This window comes from Andrena cerasifolii, chromosome 14 (genome assembly GCF_050908995.1).
Source record: "Andrena cerasifolii isolate SP2316 chromosome 14, iyAndCera1_principal, whole genome shotgun sequence".
Classification (NCBI taxonomy): domain Eukaryota; kingdom Metazoa; phylum Arthropoda; class Insecta; order Hymenoptera; family Andrenidae; genus Andrena; species Andrena cerasifolii.
Window position 1 is genome coordinate 6,523,315 of NC_135131.1, and position 17,092 is coordinate 6,540,406.

Below are 17,092 nucleotides of genomic sequence, written 5' to 3' on the forward strand. Positions count from 1 at the left end.
TTAACTCGGGCGAATTTCCTAGTCCAACCGACCAAATTACCGACGCGTCCAATACATATATACGTGTAACGCAGGAATTACCGCTTCGAACAACGCTTGGTAACTACAACTTACCTTTATGTAATTTGTAATATATGCACAAAAGGCGTGACTAAGGCGTTTTGAGGATCTTTATTTTCGAGTGCAACTGAAAAACTTCATAAATTAAGTGGAGTGTGGATGGATATGAATAATAACGATACAGGGAATTACTGTACAGTACCAAAGATTTATTCACAACTATACATTTATGGAGAAAATCTGAACATTAAGAATTAAATCATTGCTGAAAACTGTAGCGCAATTACAGTTTCAGATCTATGTAACTGCAAAACTACGTAAGTATTGCACGGCGGACGCACAGTGAATTTAATATGCCGTGTTGTCAAATGTAGAATAACTCGCTTCTGTATTTATGGATTTGCGATTGCAAAGATTTGTAGGCCTATGTAGGTCCGTTTCTACTGTAATAAAACTGTTTATCTGTTGCTGAAAAGGTTGCATACCTAGCCAGGCATTGCTGCGTGTGGACGCCTACTTCGGCAACTTTTCAAATCGCATATTTAACAACAGATAAAGAGTTTCATGTCACATTTGTTATGGCTATATCCAGACATAGTTGATACTGGGTTAATTTTACAGACAACAGTTGCAAACGCAATGTAAGAAAATAGTCAGAGGACTAGATTTCAAATTATAACATGAGAAGTATATAAATGTTTATCAGAATATCCACAATTCATTCATGAACTCCCGGATACACTGGAGAACGTGTTACATACATATGCTTATCAATATTCAAAGGTCTGTAACTTACAATTAATTTAGCGTCGTTATGTTGGTAATATTGTTAATCGCAATTTCTATGTCATGAAGTGGTTTTGAAAAGATCGAGCTAACGCATTCACTTTTTTTTAAATTCGTTCAATTTCCGAGGTTACAGGCATTGAGTAGCGGCAAATGCATAGGTAACAGCTGGCCACTCGGCACCCACGTAAAACTTTAAATGCGTTTTTCCCGAAACAGTGTTCTTAAAATCGGTGGAACCTGTATCTCGAAAAGTTATTATCCGATTCGACTGAAACTTTTTTTATTTTGAAGGATATACTTCTGGCTCGTGGACAGACCAGTAAAATTTAAAAAAAATGAAAATTTGTAATTTTTAAAGGCGTTAAAAGGGCGAAAAATATAGGGAAAAAGTGATATCAAATTTCAAGTGTCGTTATTTTCTCAAAAAATGTTATTTTCTTTCATTTTTACTGGTCAGTCCGCGAGTGAGTTTCATGCTCTTTAACAATCTGGCATTGTTTTTTATTTTAGACCAATGGTTTAGGTGCTGCAAGTTCCACCGTTTTGGATGAATTTTTTGACGCCTCGACTTTAACAACTCCCCAGTACCGTCTGCAATGATTCATTATAAAGCAAAAATATTATTTCTATAGTTTAAGACATCCTTCATACAATGCAAAAAATCCCATTAAATTACACGTAGTAGTTTTCCTTTAATTAATTTCTAAAGATCACCTATTTTTATGGGCTCTAGACCGGATTTGATCCATAAAGGATGAAATTCTACACAACTTTCCCTTATGCCTTCTTATAACATTCTCCCGCAGGACGTGGAATAACAGAGATATATCTATGTACATAAGTGTTTGGACATCTGAGAAGAGATCTAAGGCTGCTGTAGGAATTGTAATGTATTCGTAGACTTTGCGGGGATTCCGGTTTTTGGTACGTATAGGTCCGTCCGTCGATTGTGCAGTTTTCTCGTCATCGTTCAGGCAGCGGGCATTGCGTAAACTTAAAGTAAACGTTTCTCGGCGTTCAAGTTCCTCAAGCAGGGTCCTTCTGATTCTCCAACGGCCTGGAACAGTTCAACAGAACGAAGCATCGTGTCAAACACGTCGAATCTTCTCTTGCATAACCACACAGTCCTGTCGACAATTTTTACGCAACCGAATGAATGGGAGGATCTTTACAAAATTGGTGCAAAGAGTTATGTAACGTCGCATCAAAGTTTGATGCCGTTCCGAATGTGCGGCACAGAATCACGCGTACGGTAACTCGTAACCGGCCAGGAATGTGCTACAAAGCCATCGCGATCAGTAACATCGAAATGACAAAAAGAACTTTCACCCTCCGCCCGATGACGTGGATTTTCGTTTCGACCTCGTTTCGATCTGGAGATCAGGCTAGCATGGCGAGGAAAACTAGGCAGCGACCTTTCTCAATAAGAATTCAATAATGGCTGAACAGTGGTTCTCTCCGTTTCTTTCAAGCAATAATATAACATACATAGGCGTTACTCTGATACTTTCACCTTTCGTTACCTTTGCCAGTGAAAAGCAAGTGTAAAATAAATCGCAGAGGAACTACGCAGGCACATGTAAGTACGCACTTACAGGGAGTCAATTCTGAAGCAAAATGGTAAAAGTCGAAGCTGTTTGCTGTGCAACTCGAACACTCCAGCTGTATTATCGCGTACAGTAGAGGGTCATTTTTGGACCAGAGTCTTCGCAACTTGTGCACGAGTCTGCGACACGTCCGATTGACCTGATCAGGTGGGATCGGATCGGTTCGTCTTCGCTCTTCTGCTTCTTCTTCTTGTTCCAGTGGGATACTGTAAATAACGGAGATTTCTGAGAAATTATAGTGGGCGGTAATTCGTAGTGCGAGGGAGGAGGTGCGTGCATCGTCGATCGTTTGCAACTGACCAGGTTTGGTTGACGTAACGCGAGGCCAGGTAGCACTCGTATTTCTCGAGTAACTGGACACGGTGTTCATTCGGAGGATGCAGCTCGAAGCTGATCCTTTCGCCGGTTCTCACCGAAGGAGGATCGCAACGATCTACAACAAAGTCGACCGGCGAGCTGGCTGCTTTCACGAAGAAAACGGCACCGTCCCTGTCCAGTGTCCAACCACGCGGCCCCGGCAAGGCCCAGCTAAATAGGTACATAACAGACCTCCTCTTAGGCGCCGATGCACCACGACGCACTTCTCCTTTCCACTCGCATTTGCTACGAAAGTAAAAGTCGATATGTTTGGACTTACGGAGGAGTTGATCGTTTGGCCCATCGGTAAATTTCTTCAACGCCTCAAGCGAATAGGTAGCGAAGCAAGGAGGAAATGTTGGAGAATCTTTTTCCTTTGGTGTCTCTGCTTCTTCCGATTCTAGACCTAGAATATATATAATTAGGTAGGTATAAACCGATATCGTAACTGTCGCGTGTTTACGTAACTATTTAAACAATAAAATGTAATAAAGAAATGATTTATTCCAGCTATTTCAATTTAAAGTATCAAGAGGCCTTCCTCCAAGAGGGCTAGATAATCTAATATACTATCTAAATTTGGTCGAATTTCTTATTTTTGATGAACCAGGTCAAAGCTGCAGTTGTCAACGTAAAGTGCTTAAATAAAAAACGCTGCCACGAGATCGCCTATAGCTTCATTATTTAATTAGATATCGCATTGCAAAAAAAGCTACATGAACTTTAGAATATATACTTTCGATTATACAACCGTTTATTTAAAAAAAGTCTTCAAGTTTTAAAAAAAAAAATCCAGAAAATACTTGTGTTTTCAGACCTTACAGGTAGGCATAAACCCTTAAATGCGTGTTGTCTTGCTTAATTGATATAAAAGTGGGGAAATATTAACAACGTAAGGTTTTTGTTTGTTAATTAAATTAATTCACCTTTAACTGGGTTTTATACAGCTTTTAATTCTCTACCAGAATATGTAATAGTAACGAAAGTGATAGAAGTAGAGTGGGTGGAAAAAATGGTAAATGTTTTGTCCGCTACTGTAGGTAGGTACACCGTGGCAAATAAGCAATTTTAATTACGCCGATTAGCATTGGCCTCATACCTTTGACAAAGAATAAGAAACGTTAGTCCTTCACTCCTGTGCCCCTTTCTCCCAGATGATCGGATAAAAATAAACGACGTCCTGTGCGACAAGCATCCTTGAGTCTTTCTTTTCTTCGTGGTATGCCTCTATGACAAGTCGCTGTTTTCCTTTTAATCTGGCTTGCATAACGTAATCCTCTTTCTTTGCCGATGATGCATGTAGGTACGCACATATCTCTGGAAAGAATTCAGGCGAATGAGATTCCCGGAACGCAATTTCATTTTCGAGGCTGCAGTAAGCCTCGTAAATTCTTAATTATTTCGCGTATCTGACAGGAGAAGCGGCGAGATTCTGTAACGTAATCGAGCGTACAGTGTAAGGTGTAAATGTTTCCCCACTTTTATATCAATTAAATGTAGAAAAGAAGTGGCATTTTCGGTACTTTCAACTTTGATCGACCGGTTTAATAATTTCTGTCCAAAATTGTTTTTCCGCGGAATACCGGATAACAACACTCCTGCAAATTAAAAATATCTTTATTTTTTTTTATTTCCTCAGCATGTGTCAATTTAAAAAAAAAATAAAAAAAAATTATATATATAATTATTTTTTACTCTTTAGTGCATTTTTATTTTTTTGAAGTCGGTTTTAATTTTTCAAATTTTTTTATTCGAAAGTTTCTGTAATTTTTTTTTTTATTCAAATTTCTGTAATTTTTTTTTTATTCAAATTTCTGTATTTTTTTTATATTTCTTATTCAAATAAAAAAATTAAAAAAATTAAAACCGACTTCAAAAAAATAAAACTTCACTAAAGAGTAGAAAATAATTTTTTCCCTTATTTAATCTACGACTCTCATATTGTTTAAGTCAGCGCCTCATCGTTTACACTGTGTAAATCTGGCACCGACTTAAAAAGTATGAGAGTCGTAGATTAAACAAGGGAAAAAATTATTTTTTACATTTTAGTGCATTTTTTACATTTCAGATGATCCAGTGGTCCGAAATTTCAACCCCGTCATCGAGGGATGAAATTCCAAAGACGCCAGTTTCCCTGCGAAATATTAATCCAAACAATTGAAACAAACAAAGATTTTTTCTCGTATCTCAAAAGTGGTAGAACATCCCCCCAAAAGTTTGCAAACATTAAGTGTCTATTCCACGATAAAAACCACCAGCGAAAAGCGCCAGAATTTTCCTTAACTGTGAAACGTCCCCTTAAACCGAGTGCACGATGCTTGTTTCACCACGCACATGTGTACCTAAATCGCGAATGCTCATTTAACGTTTTCCATTTAGAATTCAGTGGGAACGACCGATCGAGGATAGGCCGCTGAAAAAAGGCACAGGCGTACACGTGGACGTAAGAGGACGTGAAAGAGATTGGAAGGAAATTGATGTGAATGCACGCAACGACGCGGGCGCTCCATTAACCATGCTCGATACCTCGGCTACCAGTTGAACGCTTCCAACTTATCGCTCTGCTCCACTTTCCATTTTAATTGCAAGCATCGCGAACTTTCTGCTGGAATTTCTTGTACAATACATGGAAGCGTCGGAGCAGACGCGGCACACGGTATGTAAATGGAAAGGCTGTATCTATAAAGGACGCGGGCGATGATATTTGCGAGCCGTTGCCTTTATCAATCCCAGGTATACACAGGCGCAACGTGTATCGTGTTTACGCGTACACAGAAGTGTTGTATAGGCGCTCGCACGCGAAACTCTCGTCCCGCGTCGAGGAGGAGAAAAGGAAAAGAAATAAAAAAGGAAAGGGCAGGCAAGTTGTTAGCAGAGGACACCGAATTTCCAGAGAGGCGCGGCTGAAATTCCTGCGCGAGGGATGAGCGGTGCCACCTTGGTCCCGTGCCAGGTGAGAGGTGGAGAGCTGGCGAGCTGGAGAGGAAAGGTAAGACCCGTGATCCATCCCTTCCATGGGTCGGAAACACCGAGGAGAAGACTCGAGAGGAGATGATGGAGATCGTGGGGATCGCAGTGCATCGGCTGCTTCACGGTGGCCGGACGTTCGGCGCGAGACAGCTGCCCGCAGACCACAGAGAGCTGGCTCGTGCAACGTGCTGCGAAATGCCGTCGCTCAGCATTCATAGTCTGTGTAAGTGCTCGATTTTTCCAACATCCGATTCACGCACCGGCGACGGACCATGTTAATTGTAATATCTATTCTCCGACCCTCCTGCATCGCTGTCACACTGATTCTGATTGCCCACAGCTAGCGGATAATGGTAAATAACGCCAACGCGTCTTCTCGTAGGTCTCGTGTAATTTTTTAGTCGAAATAAACGCTGCCCAAAAAGACCTTTTTTGAACGATTTTACTTTGCTTCGATCCTCTGTATGTTGGTGTTCTTTTTTTTTATTTTTGGTTGGTGTATGATTCAAATCTGGCAAATCAATATTCACCCAATTCCACCGGTGTAATTGTCTTGAAACTTTGGAGGCGTGCTTGAGTGCGATGACAATACAATTTTTAAATAAGAGAAGCAAAGAACGAAAAGAAAGGAGTAAAAAATGAAAAAATCCGCAAACACTAAAAGCTAGAAAATAAAAAATATATATATATATACAATTTATGTTAAACGATTTTTCTAAAAATGCACTAAGAAGTAAAGATTAATTATTTTACTGTACTACAATTTCGATGGTGTTTTCTCAGTTTAAATAAAATCGTGGGGTGGGATATTTCATAACAGAATATGAATCGATTTAATACAGCACCGCGGATTTATTTAAACTGAGAAAACACCTTCGAATTCGTAGTACAAGAAAAGAATTACTTTTTAGTTTCTAGCGCATTTTTAGTGAAATCGATTAACATAAAATTATTTTTTTTATATATTTTGGTGCGTGACAGTAGTACAGTTTCAGTCGTTTAAGGTGTCGCAAGGATGAAGCATTTAAACCCGAGTGATTCTGAAGAAGAATTACTAGTATGTTCAAGTTCAGTAAAATGGCACATCGGGAAAGGCTTACACAGTGAATACGAACAGTGTGTTGTATTTAATTTAGCGGCAACTTCATCTGATAACTTATCTAAAAGAAATCTGTTGTGCATCAACGATGAAGACGGTGGATAGTAGCGAAGAAACAGTAATCTCCGATTATCAACGCTTGTATCGTTGGTTGTTTAGTAAGCGTAGCTCTGCTCGCAGGGAAATGTAAACACTTCCGTTGTAAAACTATAGAATGCATTTCTACGCTTCGCCCTCGTCACCGCTCCAATCGTTTATCGCAGCTCCAACGTAAACGTGCCCTTAAACATTAGAATGGTACCGCACCGATTGTGTAATCTGTACGAATCGACGAATAATTCTTTCGATCGACGATAATTCCAAGAGCCAACTACCGCGCAAACGGCTGATTTCCTAATACTTGATCGCTTCCCTCGCCTAGCGCACGTGTAACGATTAACGTCACTTCGTCTTCGATTGACGTTTCATGCTCGGTTCACGGTGGAAAGTTTCTGAAAACTATTCAGTCGTAGCAGACAGACTTTGCAACTCCTTGTTCGGCAGGTCTCGTGACGTTGGTCTTGAGGAATATTCACGGCAGTGTTGGACACGAAATTACCAGGAAGAGCTCACTGTCGCGAAGGGCCATCGATGGAACCAGAGGCAGGTATTTTACCTTCGACATTCTTTCGCATTATGTGTATACAGCAGAATAATAATTAGACTACAGCTATTCGCGTAAAAACGTGTGGATGCGAAACCCGTATCGATTTTCTTCCAGGAAATATTTCGATCCGGAAGGAGAAGGGGGCTTTGATAGTTATGGATCAGCCGGTGGCCAGTACGATCCTTACGAGGAGAAAACAGGTAACGAGCCAATATTTCCACAGGTTTCTTCCAGTCTTTTCCTTCAACATCTCTCGGCGGATCACATGAAGGGTATAGTGGACAGGGTAAGGGAAGAAAGAGGAGGACCATTTTTCGTGATTTTGAGATTTATAGGATATTTTGTTGGTGGCAACTGGGACTACAGAACTGTCGAAAGACAAAGGGTTATAAAGTTTAAACACCCCCGTAGGATAACGTTAAATATTTGGTACACCCTTTGCCTAAGGGTAAGCTTCAAGCTTCTGTCGTCAAGGTAAAATAGGAAATTATTTAAGAAGAGAATTTTACAAGAAAATTAAATTCATTGAACCTTGCTTCTTTACTGGTGAGCTAAAATATTAAAATTTAATTCTCTTAATACAGCTGTCTTATGACGTTCCCTGTTTGTTCCCTTACCCTTCTTGTGTATATCGTCCGATCCTCGGGGAACAAAGAACTATTCATCGTCTAAGATGTTACTTCTTCTGTACGACACTCGTAAAAGGAGTCGCTTTCATTTACACTTTACACGTTCCATCCTTGTTCTATGAAAGGAGCTGCATCACTCATTACTGACAGCTCACTTTTCCCACTTGTTACATCTGCCATTTTCTGCTGGGAATCGAGATTGCTCGTTCGAGCTCCCGACACGCGTCAAACTGTAGACCATTACCAACGAGTGGCGTGAGAGGCAATGGCTATGACAAATGCGGGAAAAAAGTATTGGCATAGGTCACGTGGAGCCTTTTGCAAATTACGGAATTACCCGCAGCGCCTCGCGTTAAGAGAACCGTAAGCGCGAGCTATCCGTCTAAATGTCACAGATCCTGAACGACTCCTTTTTCCAGCCTTCTTCTCATCGGTCCACCTCTCTTCGCTGGTCTTCCAGTGAAATGGTTAAAGAAATTTCTATCTTTTCGCGACGTTTGATAGTATTCAGTAGGTAGATAGTTGTTTTCTCGTGTTACATATAAAAGCAGTGATTCCCAACCGATGGGTCGCGAAGTGTTTTCCGGGGGGTCGCCACCGGTTTTGGATTTTTTTTATAACATTGTTAAGTTAGAATTAAATTCTAAAATGTTTATTTTTAATGTTATTTGTTGGCCTGATTAAATTTGGAAGGAGGAGGGAGAATCCACCCCTAAAGTAAACATTTACCGGAAATATTTTTCCATGTTAATGATTTTGATAAAATTTTAATTTTAAAAATATATACGTATAGATCATTATTGGGCTGATTTATTTAAATAATATAATGAATTATTTGAATTTTATTTTTTGTTTCTATATATTTTTTAACTATTTTTTTTTAATTTCTCATAAGGTTTTTATTTTAAAGGTTTATAATTATCAGGGTTGATTTGAAATTGGCTGGTACGAGTCTCTTAGAGGATTAAGAATTTATAGGATGATAATCCTTGAGAGATACCGCGTAAGCGTGCCCCTTCTCAATGTTCCAGACTTCTCCGACATTAGAAGGAACGTGCCAGGAGAGCCGGGCATCGATTACCCTACATACACGACGCTACCGCAGACAGGATTCACGTGCGAAGGACGTTCTCGAGGTGAATGAGATTCAAACGAACCATTAGCTTTATTCACGATTTCGCTGGTGGCAAGATATCCGCACTCCCCCTCCGTCAACTCGTTCTCACCGTTTCTGCGGGGGTTTCCATTTCCGCATTGTTCAATCCTGGTCGATCCTGCGAATGTCGCAACAGTGTTTACAGCGACCAGCTCCACCATCGATCATTCTAGAGCGGCAAGCAAATTGCTCGACGGTACAAAAGCTTCAATTGGGGAACTGCAGAAACTGCAGGCTTTAACATTCCCGGAGGGTTGCGGGAAAAATCGAGTCCCAGTCACCACTGTCGCTTCGATCCATCGCGTGCCATTTCTACCGCTTAATATCTATGTCAAGGCTGACTCTCGCGTGCACAGGCAGCACATACGTATGCAAGCGCACGTAGCCCGCAAACTATCCTGCTAGTGTTTTCTTTACTTTCGCAATAGGTCGCTACCTCGGCGGCGAGGGGGGTCTGTGGGTGGTTCTCGTACTGATTCGGCTGGGCAGGGAAGAACACAGAACAGATTGACAGATAGCCGTGTCCAACAGGTTACTACGCGGACCAAGTGGCGGGATGTCAAGTGTTCCACGTGTGCCACGACGTGCTGGTGTCTTCGTTCCTCTGCCCGATGGGCTCGGTCTTCAGCCAGAGGCTGCTCACCTGCGACTGGTGGACCAAAGTGGATTGCTCCTCCAGCGCCAAGTACACGGACGTGAATCGCAACAGCTACCAGCAGGACGACGACGAAATGATACGCAACGCGTACGCTATGATCAGCTTGCAGTCAGGAACAGACGTGACCAAGGACGGCCTGGTGGATCCTGACAGGACAGGGAGCCTGCTGGGCTACCAGCAGGGAACAAGAAGGATCCTCGACTACGCGGCGATGTTCACAGCTGGCAACGACTTGAGATCCAACGCTCAGGACTATCCGAGCCGCGATTCCCTCCTAGCCTATGAGTTCCAGGGACGGAGAACTTACCAGCAGCAGGATTTCTACCCCGGAGAGAAGTCGCAGCCACGTCGCTTACAGAGGCCACCGACGCTGCAAAAGATCCCCGACTTTCGCGCCTACGACCTGGACGACCAAGGGAAAAGCCCGCGCTTCCAGATCTCCGGCAAGCATCCGACGCTTAAGGAGCTCAAGAATCACTTCCAGCCGTCTTACGCACCCACGGTGCCCACCGTCACCACCACCACCAGAAGATTCTACTCGCCCACCGTTCCCACCACCTTCCGGCCGTCAACCTTCGCCTACAATAACTTAGATCAGCTGACGGACAGCTCCGACTACTTGTTCACTCGCAGTAGGACCACGCTGGGCAGTTTCGTCACTCCGCCGACCAGCGCGTTCAACAGCGGAGCTTCCAAAGAAAGCCAAAGCAACCCTCCTATCGTCCCTTACCATCCTCCGCGGATCCACGAGCTCCAGTACCATCCGGATTACGATTACGCTGGGAAAAACGCCGCGGACAGTGGCCAATCTGGAGGGAGATTCGGAACGAGAGTCGGTCTAGACTTTCAACCGAACCGGACTAGGATACAGGGCGAACCGAGCCCTCTGTTCCGCCAATCTTATCGGCCGTTCAACGATGGGACAGGCATAGGAGGAAGAGAAGAAGACCTTCAGTTCGAAGAAAGCGCGGAGGATATTGAAACTAAAGACAGCGTTGGTCTGGTACACGCCTTGCGTCAGCCATTCAACCACAGTCGGAATCTTCTGACGATCAGTGACAAAGAAGCTCGAGGAGAGATTCCCTCAGCTGTACCCAAGGATTCTAGTCAAACAGACAGCTTGATTCACGCAGGCTCTCAGCACACATTGCCGAGGCCGGAGTCCACAGTTTCCTTCGAGGAGAAGGAAGAGGACCAAGGCACGACTGAACAATACCAAGCAGCTGATGACACAGACGCGTTTCTAGCATCGACGATTCCTCCGCTCGACGAAACCACGATAGAGGAATCGTCGATCGGTATTAACTCCAGCAGGAGTTCCGCGGATCTAAACGTCGAGGGTTCGGAGGAGAAATACCCTTCGATTGATACGCGACTGCGCGAACCGATGGGATTTTTCAAAGCTCCGAAATTTCAGATAAAGGTGCCAGATGTTCCTCCAGTGCCTAGCCTATTGATTCGTTACTCGACTCTCAACACTCAGCCTGATTCAGACACGAGAACCACCGAGTCACCGAGATTCCGAGCCACTGATTCGGAGGATTACGTCAATCAGCCAACGTCTGGCGACGCAAAGCCCAGCGCGATCGGTAACTACGCCAGCCGGGAGCCACCGAAAGGTTTCACTCCCGAGGAATATCGGACAACTGCTACCAAACCTTTGATTTCTTCCACTGGCTCTTGGTCTTCCTCCTCTTCGCCTTCTCCTTATCTTTCGGAGCAGCTGCTATCAAGAGACCGTAGCAACAGCTCGAATCATTTGAATCCGTCGAACGCGTCTATACCTTCAACAATTAAACCAACCACGCTTTCTCCAAGTTCTTCCTACTTTCCAAAGTGTGGGACAGTCACTGACGCTTCCGGTGGAACTCCAGTATCTTTGCTGGCGAAAACTAACGATCTTCAATGTCCCGAGGCGCCCCTAAGACCTACCACAGAGAGAAGCAGTGAGACGTCGAGCGTAATGCCGGAGAAAATAGCCACAGATGAAGGAATCTTAACCGAGCCTCCGACAACCGACGATTTCTTCAGGTCGATCGGACCAGAGACTTTGAAGGAAATCGAGGAAAGCATTGAGAGGAACAACTCCCCCTACAAAGTGACCTTAACACTGGACAGGGATGAAGAACTGACGCCTGACGGGGGCGATTCGATCGGCAAGCTGATCGCTCGACAGGGCAAGCAAAGTTCAACGCTCAACAAACTGGAGATAGTTAAATCCGTGGAGGCAGAAGTCCCAGGCAGGTCAGAATCGAGTCTGCAGGATGCTGTGAACGTTCTGGACCACTTAAACAGTGGAGGGAATGTCACGGGTGTGACCGAGTCAGAGGATTCGAAGAACCAGAATTTCAACACTCTCAGTCTCCTTCAGCTAATGTCGGAGTTGCTGAAGATGGATCGAGCACCCCGGCCATTCGCCTTAACCCATCATCGTGAATCTTTCCCTGCCGAAACCATTGCGAAACATGTGAACTCGGGCATTGACCTCGAAGAGGGATCATCGACGACCGTCCGTCCGTGGGGACAGAGTTCGACAGATTCTGCGAGCAAAGCTTCCCTGTCGAAGGAGCAAATCCTGGATCGCTTGACCGAGAATTTCGGAGAGCCTCTGCGCAGGACAGATGAACGTCTCGATTCTCGTCTCGCTGAAGCAGAAGGGTGCCTCGACTCTCACACGGGTCTTCCTAGCAGCGAGAGTTCCAGTCGGTGTCAGAATTCCAGAGGTATCGAATCAACATTACCCACTACTATGTCTTCTGAACCGAGTACCAGAACGAGGACGACAACGCCCACGCCGAAGAGCATCCTTACGACCGAGTCTGCGAAGACGGTCGTAAAGACCGAGTTTCTTCCGTCGATTGGTTTCTCTTTTGACACGGACAGGGACCGAAAGGAATACGTTCAGGCTGTTCTCGAAGGCCTGATCGAGCCGCAGCCCGAGGAGAGCAGGAAAATAGAGGACAGTGAGAGGCCTGACTCGGAGCCGTCTGAACAGTCAGCGTTCTCAAATAAGGGAATCTCGGGGAGGGCCCAGGACACGAATGGCCATCGTGGACATTAAATGCTGAAATATGAAACTCTGTTTCAAAACGAAATCTGTGATGTCGTGCTGTTTTACGCTTTAGCCTTCAGCTAACTGACTGTCCCTTCTCGAGAAAGTTGGTACCCAAGTAACAGGAGACAGAATTAATAGAGACAGTTAGGTGGAGTACCATTTAGGGGACTAGGCAGTGAAATCCCTCGAAAATCAAGTACTTTTTGCGAATTAATTACAAGGAGATGAATACATATTGTGACTAGTACTTTTGGGTAATATTAATTAATACTATAAGCTGTAAATTCTTTTTTTTATATATATATATAAATGTATATGACGACGCTACAGTCGTGCAAAGTGTAGCCGATTTTTCTGTGGTTTTACCCTGATTGCGAAAGAACCAAGGTGCAAATCGACTTGAAATTTTTGTAGTATGTTGAAAATATATTCCTTTTTAGAGTGGAGCTTAGGATTAAGTGTAAAAGCTCTAGTTTTTTAGATAAAAAAAAAACAGACCTCTGCGCATCCCGAAAATCGACATTTATCGTACAAATCGCCTTCTCCTAGTCGCTATTTTAATAATTTTGGGTCAAGTTTCGAGCGATTTCATTGCCTAGTGCCCTTAACAACCGGACGAGGATTTCTATTCTAAATAAAACCCCTTTAATTCGATACTCTACATAAAAATATGAATTCCATTTCATTTAAAAAACATGGTTTCACGCGCACAGTAATAATTACATGTACATTCAAATATCAATAATACGTATGATATGTAGATGCGGTAATTTATCTTGAGCGGCAAATTTGCACGTGATTCTCTCCTGTTATCATTCCATTAGAAATCATTAGCGCTTTATTAAGTTTATTCCTAATTCCTACCAATGACAGGGAACAGGGTTTTCTGCTAGGAGCTAAGTGCGATGAATTCGCAGGTGTGTGTGCGTGCGTGTGCGTGAGGGTGTGTTCGCTCGTACTCCCAAATATGTACATTTGTGCAAGCGGAAAATATGTAATAGTTATATAATTATGAAACATGTACCTTATGTAACGTAACCCAGTACTTTATGCTTCTTTCACTACACCTACCCATTGTAAGGACAAACTTATTTAGTACCCTCGATCAATTAAATCTGTTCCCAGTGGTTCAGCAAGATGTTACAAACATTCTCCTTTATTACACTGTATTTTCACTTGGAAATCAGCCGAAATGACAGAGGTACGAAGAAAAGCACCCCATACAAGTATATTTTATTGTACACGCTTATATTCTCCCTCTCCATGGAATCCTGTTTAATTTCCATGACAACATCGATGCATACGACGATGAGACTCACAATTCATGGACGTGGCTAATCGATTCAGTGTGTAAAGTACGCAGATAAAATTAGCCGAATTTCACCGAGAAGAATCCGTGAATGTTGAATCGTTAACGCGATTAAAACGAGCCATTTGGCGGCCAAGTGATCCTTGCAAATAGATCGACCACAAAGGTAGCGTATGTAAATGAAGAGGAGCAAGGAACATGTCGTGCAGCGCCGAGCAAGTCATTCTCATGGAAAAGTCCAAGACTCTTTTTTCTTTGTTTTTTTTTTAGACGCTAGAATCGAAACGGTCCATTTAATAAAGCATGGCAGATTCAGAGATCAGAGTTGCTGAAGATGACGTGGGGAGCGAGAAGAATGATGAGGACTCGGACGATGACATTCGTGCGCAAAGTGAAGAATCATTTCTGCAGATGGATTATCGGTACAAAGCACACTTTCATTGCGTTGACAAAGTAATCTGCCTACTGCCTGTATCTAGTACCACGAATGATTCGTTTTCGCAGGATAATGTGGATACGTGACAGAACGATGACGTTCCTGGGCATAACTGGGCACGAGGATCTCTTTCATAATATCTTAAACGTAAGTTCCGATTGCAAAATGAATTTACGAAACATAAGTAGGTTTACACACTGGTTTAATGACTTCGGGATTATTGTAAATGCCATGAAGGCTGGTTAAATAGATTTTCATACTGATGATAGGCAAACAATCGATATTTGGAGGACAAGCTTTTAAACTTTTTGATACTCGACCTCTACGGGGTAACGGATCTTGAGAGAAAAGTAATGTTTTTCTACACAACTTACACCAGCAGAGTTGTTCAAGAGGAAATTGCGGTGTGGGAAAGTAAGTAGGTAGTTTCTGTGTGCGTGGTTTACTTGGAAAGTAGAGAAATAAGTATGGAACTTATATTAACCCTTAATTAGTCGCATGGGGTCTATTTGACCCCAGCTGTCATGCAAGTTCGACTTCTGACAAAACCCATGACGGATTTATGTCGAGATTTCGACTAGCTAAGTTTCTTGGTATCCCTGTACTAAAAAAAAATGGACTTAGTGTTAATAATTAATATAAAAATAAAGGAGCATTAAAGACTTCCTTATTCCATTTTACTCGCCATAATCCGACTTATAATAAATAAAAACATTCCATCAGAAGTACCGAGAAATTAAAGAGGTATCACAAGTGGGGTGAAATAGACCCCGTGCGTCTAATTATGTGACACAAAAAGGTGCGAATAATTAAGGGTTAATGAAGAAGAAGAAGCAAGCGAGGAGCACGGTCACACGTTTCAATAATTGACACATGTAGTAGCACCGAATCATGTATTAACAGATAAAAACACGTACGTAGCTCTAAAATGAAAATATCCCCACGACAGAGAAAGTGGTAAAAAGCGGGGAGAAGGATCTGAGAAAGACTAGAAGAAAAGTGAAGAGAAGTAGGATGAAAGTGCCGAAAGTGGACGCCAGTGCGATTTTCGAGCTGCTCGAAGCATCTAGTATGGCGTTGCAGCAAGACTCGACGACGCACAGCACTCTCGGCGATGAAGACACGGACGATATCGACGGAGAAGAGGCGTCGGGGGAGGATGAAGGGGAGGAGGAGGAAATGAAGGAGGAAGGAAAGGAGGAGGAAGAGGAACAGAAAGGGGAGGAGGAGGAAGAGGTACAGAAAGGGGATGAGGAGGAGGAGGGTGACTACGGGGGAGAGGAAGAATCAGTGGAAATGGACCGCGACAATACTTTGGTCTACTCAAAAACGGCGAGTAAGTGAAAGAGCGAGCTTACTGGAAAATTGGCATGTACCAAATTACAGAGATTTCTTAATTATAAGTGCTGATTGGGTTTCTCTGTCGTTAGAGATGAAGTCAAGGTTCGTGCCACCGCCAGGGCAGCAACACTTATATGTTCTGACTAAAGTACGTATAGCCAGAGGTTCTGATCGTGTCAGTTGAAATCGGTTTAATGTGACGCGTGAGAGGAAAAGGAAATGCTTGCAGAAAATGGTAGACACCATAGAACGAATCCCGAAACTTCATATGATATGCGGCGAGGTGGATGGTGGTAGGGCAGACTTACAAAATCTTACGCTCTTCTACTTCATGAGGACAACGGACGTCGGTGTGCCAGCCTTCGACTCTTACAAGGAGTGTCTCGAAGAAATCACGAAATATCTGATCGTCGGGTCCATCCAAGGGAAATTTTTACTATCGTTAAATAAAATGCTCGTCCAGGTAGCGAAACAGAAAAGCGTTTTTTTTTTTGTTAGGTACAGTTTGATAATTAACGCCACGTTACCACTGTACTTCACAGCTGTTCAAGCCATCGGTGGAAAGTCAGTTTCGGGGACCGAAGTTCGCAGATCCTATTAACGAAGCAGACTCGGACGACGATGAACCTAATTTCGCAAATCTCATCGAGTCTCGAGTGGGCTAAATTATCACCGTTCGAAATCAAGCTGTCGATTATCAACGCTTGTACTTAATTGTTTTGTAATTCGACAGAGCTCGATCTTCAGAAGACCCTCGGAATTTCGCCGAGCTTCCATGATAATCTCGAAAAAGGCAGATGACACGGAGACGGACGAAGACGAGAAGGAAGGCTTCCCAAAGAGTGCGGGGCTGATCAGCAATCGCCGTGTTACGACAGGATTCGCGGACGATGAAGGGGCTGGGAAAGTACGACCGAAATCGGAGAGTCAAAGGTTATCCGGCGTGAGTTTCGACAAATCGAGTAAGCAGTTGGGGCTTG

General features: G+C 43.2%; 3 protein-coding genes across 4 annotated transcripts; 2 read left to right on the top strand and 1 right to left on the bottom strand.

Annotated features, from left to right (window-relative positions):
- Window positions 1–248: 248 nt before the first annotated feature.
- Window positions 249–10,369, bottom strand: LOC143376427 (uncharacterized). The gene is made up of 5 exons (XM_076826749.1): window positions 10,279–10,369; window positions 3,913–4,130; window positions 2,757–3,219; window positions 2,445–2,662; window positions 249–1,906 (listed from the first exon to the last, which is right to left on the bottom strand). Exons 3-5 carry the CDS (start codon window positions 2,996–2,998, stop codon window positions 1,560–1,562), a joined length of 807 nt encoding a protein of 268 aa, XP_076682864.1. The 5' UTR covers window positions 2,999–3,219; window positions 3,913–4,130; window positions 10,279–10,369; the 3' UTR covers window positions 249–1,559.
- LOC143376420 (uncharacterized) lies at window positions 5,472–14,283 on the top strand. 2 transcript variants are annotated; one of them, XM_076826732.1, is made up of 6 exons: window positions 5,472–6,006; window positions 7,426–7,528; window positions 7,643–7,728; window positions 9,189–9,293; window positions 9,845–10,592; window positions 10,623–14,283. In XM_076826732.1, exons 1-6 carry the CDS (start codon window positions 5,865–5,867, stop codon window positions 13,030–13,032), a joined length of 3,594 nt encoding a protein of 1,197 aa, XP_076682847.1. In that variant the 5' UTR covers window positions 5,472–5,864; the 3' UTR covers window positions 13,033–14,283. The 2 variants fall into 2 exon arrangements, with proteins under 2 accessions (XP_076682847.1, XP_076682846.1); XM_076826731.1 differs by having other exon boundaries at window positions 9,845–14,283.
- A 1,906-nt stretch (window positions 14,284–16,189) lies between these two features.
- LOC143376572 (uncharacterized) lies at window positions 16,190–17,078 on the top strand. Its single transcript, XM_076827050.1, has 4 exons — window positions 16,190–16,575; window positions 16,655–16,768; window positions 16,846–17,019; window positions 17,061–17,078. Exons 1-4 carry the CDS (start codon window positions 16,345–16,347, stop codon window positions 17,076–17,078), a joined length of 537 nt encoding a protein of 178 aa, XP_076683165.1. The 5' UTR covers window positions 16,190–16,344.
- Window positions 17,079–17,092: the final 14 nt, after the last annotated feature.

Coding starts and splice junctions, on each gene's coding strand:
- LOC143376427 (XM_076826749.1), bottom strand. CDS start 2,998: ATGTACCTATTTAGCTGGGCCTTGCCGGGGCCGCGTGGTTGGACACTG. Junction 2,663..2,756: donor CGTTACGTCAACCAAACCTG/GTCAGTTGCAAA, acceptor CGTTATTTACAG/TATCCCACTGGAACAAGAAG. Junction 1,907..2,444: donor TGCTTCAGAATTGACTCCCT/GTAAGTGCGTAC, acceptor GAACTGTTCCAG/GCCGTTGGAGAATCAGAAGG.
- LOC143376420 (XM_076826731.1), top strand. CDS start 5,865: ATGATGGAGATCGTGGGGATCGCAGTGCATCGGCTGCTTCACGGTGGC. Junction 7,529..7,642: donor ATCGATGGAACCAGAGGCAG/GTATTTTACCTT, acceptor ATTTTCTTCCAG/GAAATATTTCGATCCGGAAG. Junction 9,294..9,844: donor GTGCGAAGGACGTTCTCGAG/GTGAATGAGATT, acceptor CGTGTCCAACAG/GTTACTACGCGGACCAAGTG.
- LOC143376572 (XM_076827050.1), top strand. CDS start 16,345: ATGGTAGACACCATAGAACGAATCCCGAAACTTCATATGATATGCGGC. Junction 16,576..16,654: donor TAAATAAAATGCTCGTCCAG/GTAGCGAAACAG, acceptor TGTACTTCACAG/CTGTTCAAGCCATCGGTGGA. Junction 16,769..16,845: donor CAAATCTCATCGAGTCTCGA/GTGGGCTAAATT, acceptor GTAATTCGACAG/AGCTCGATCTTCAGAAGACC.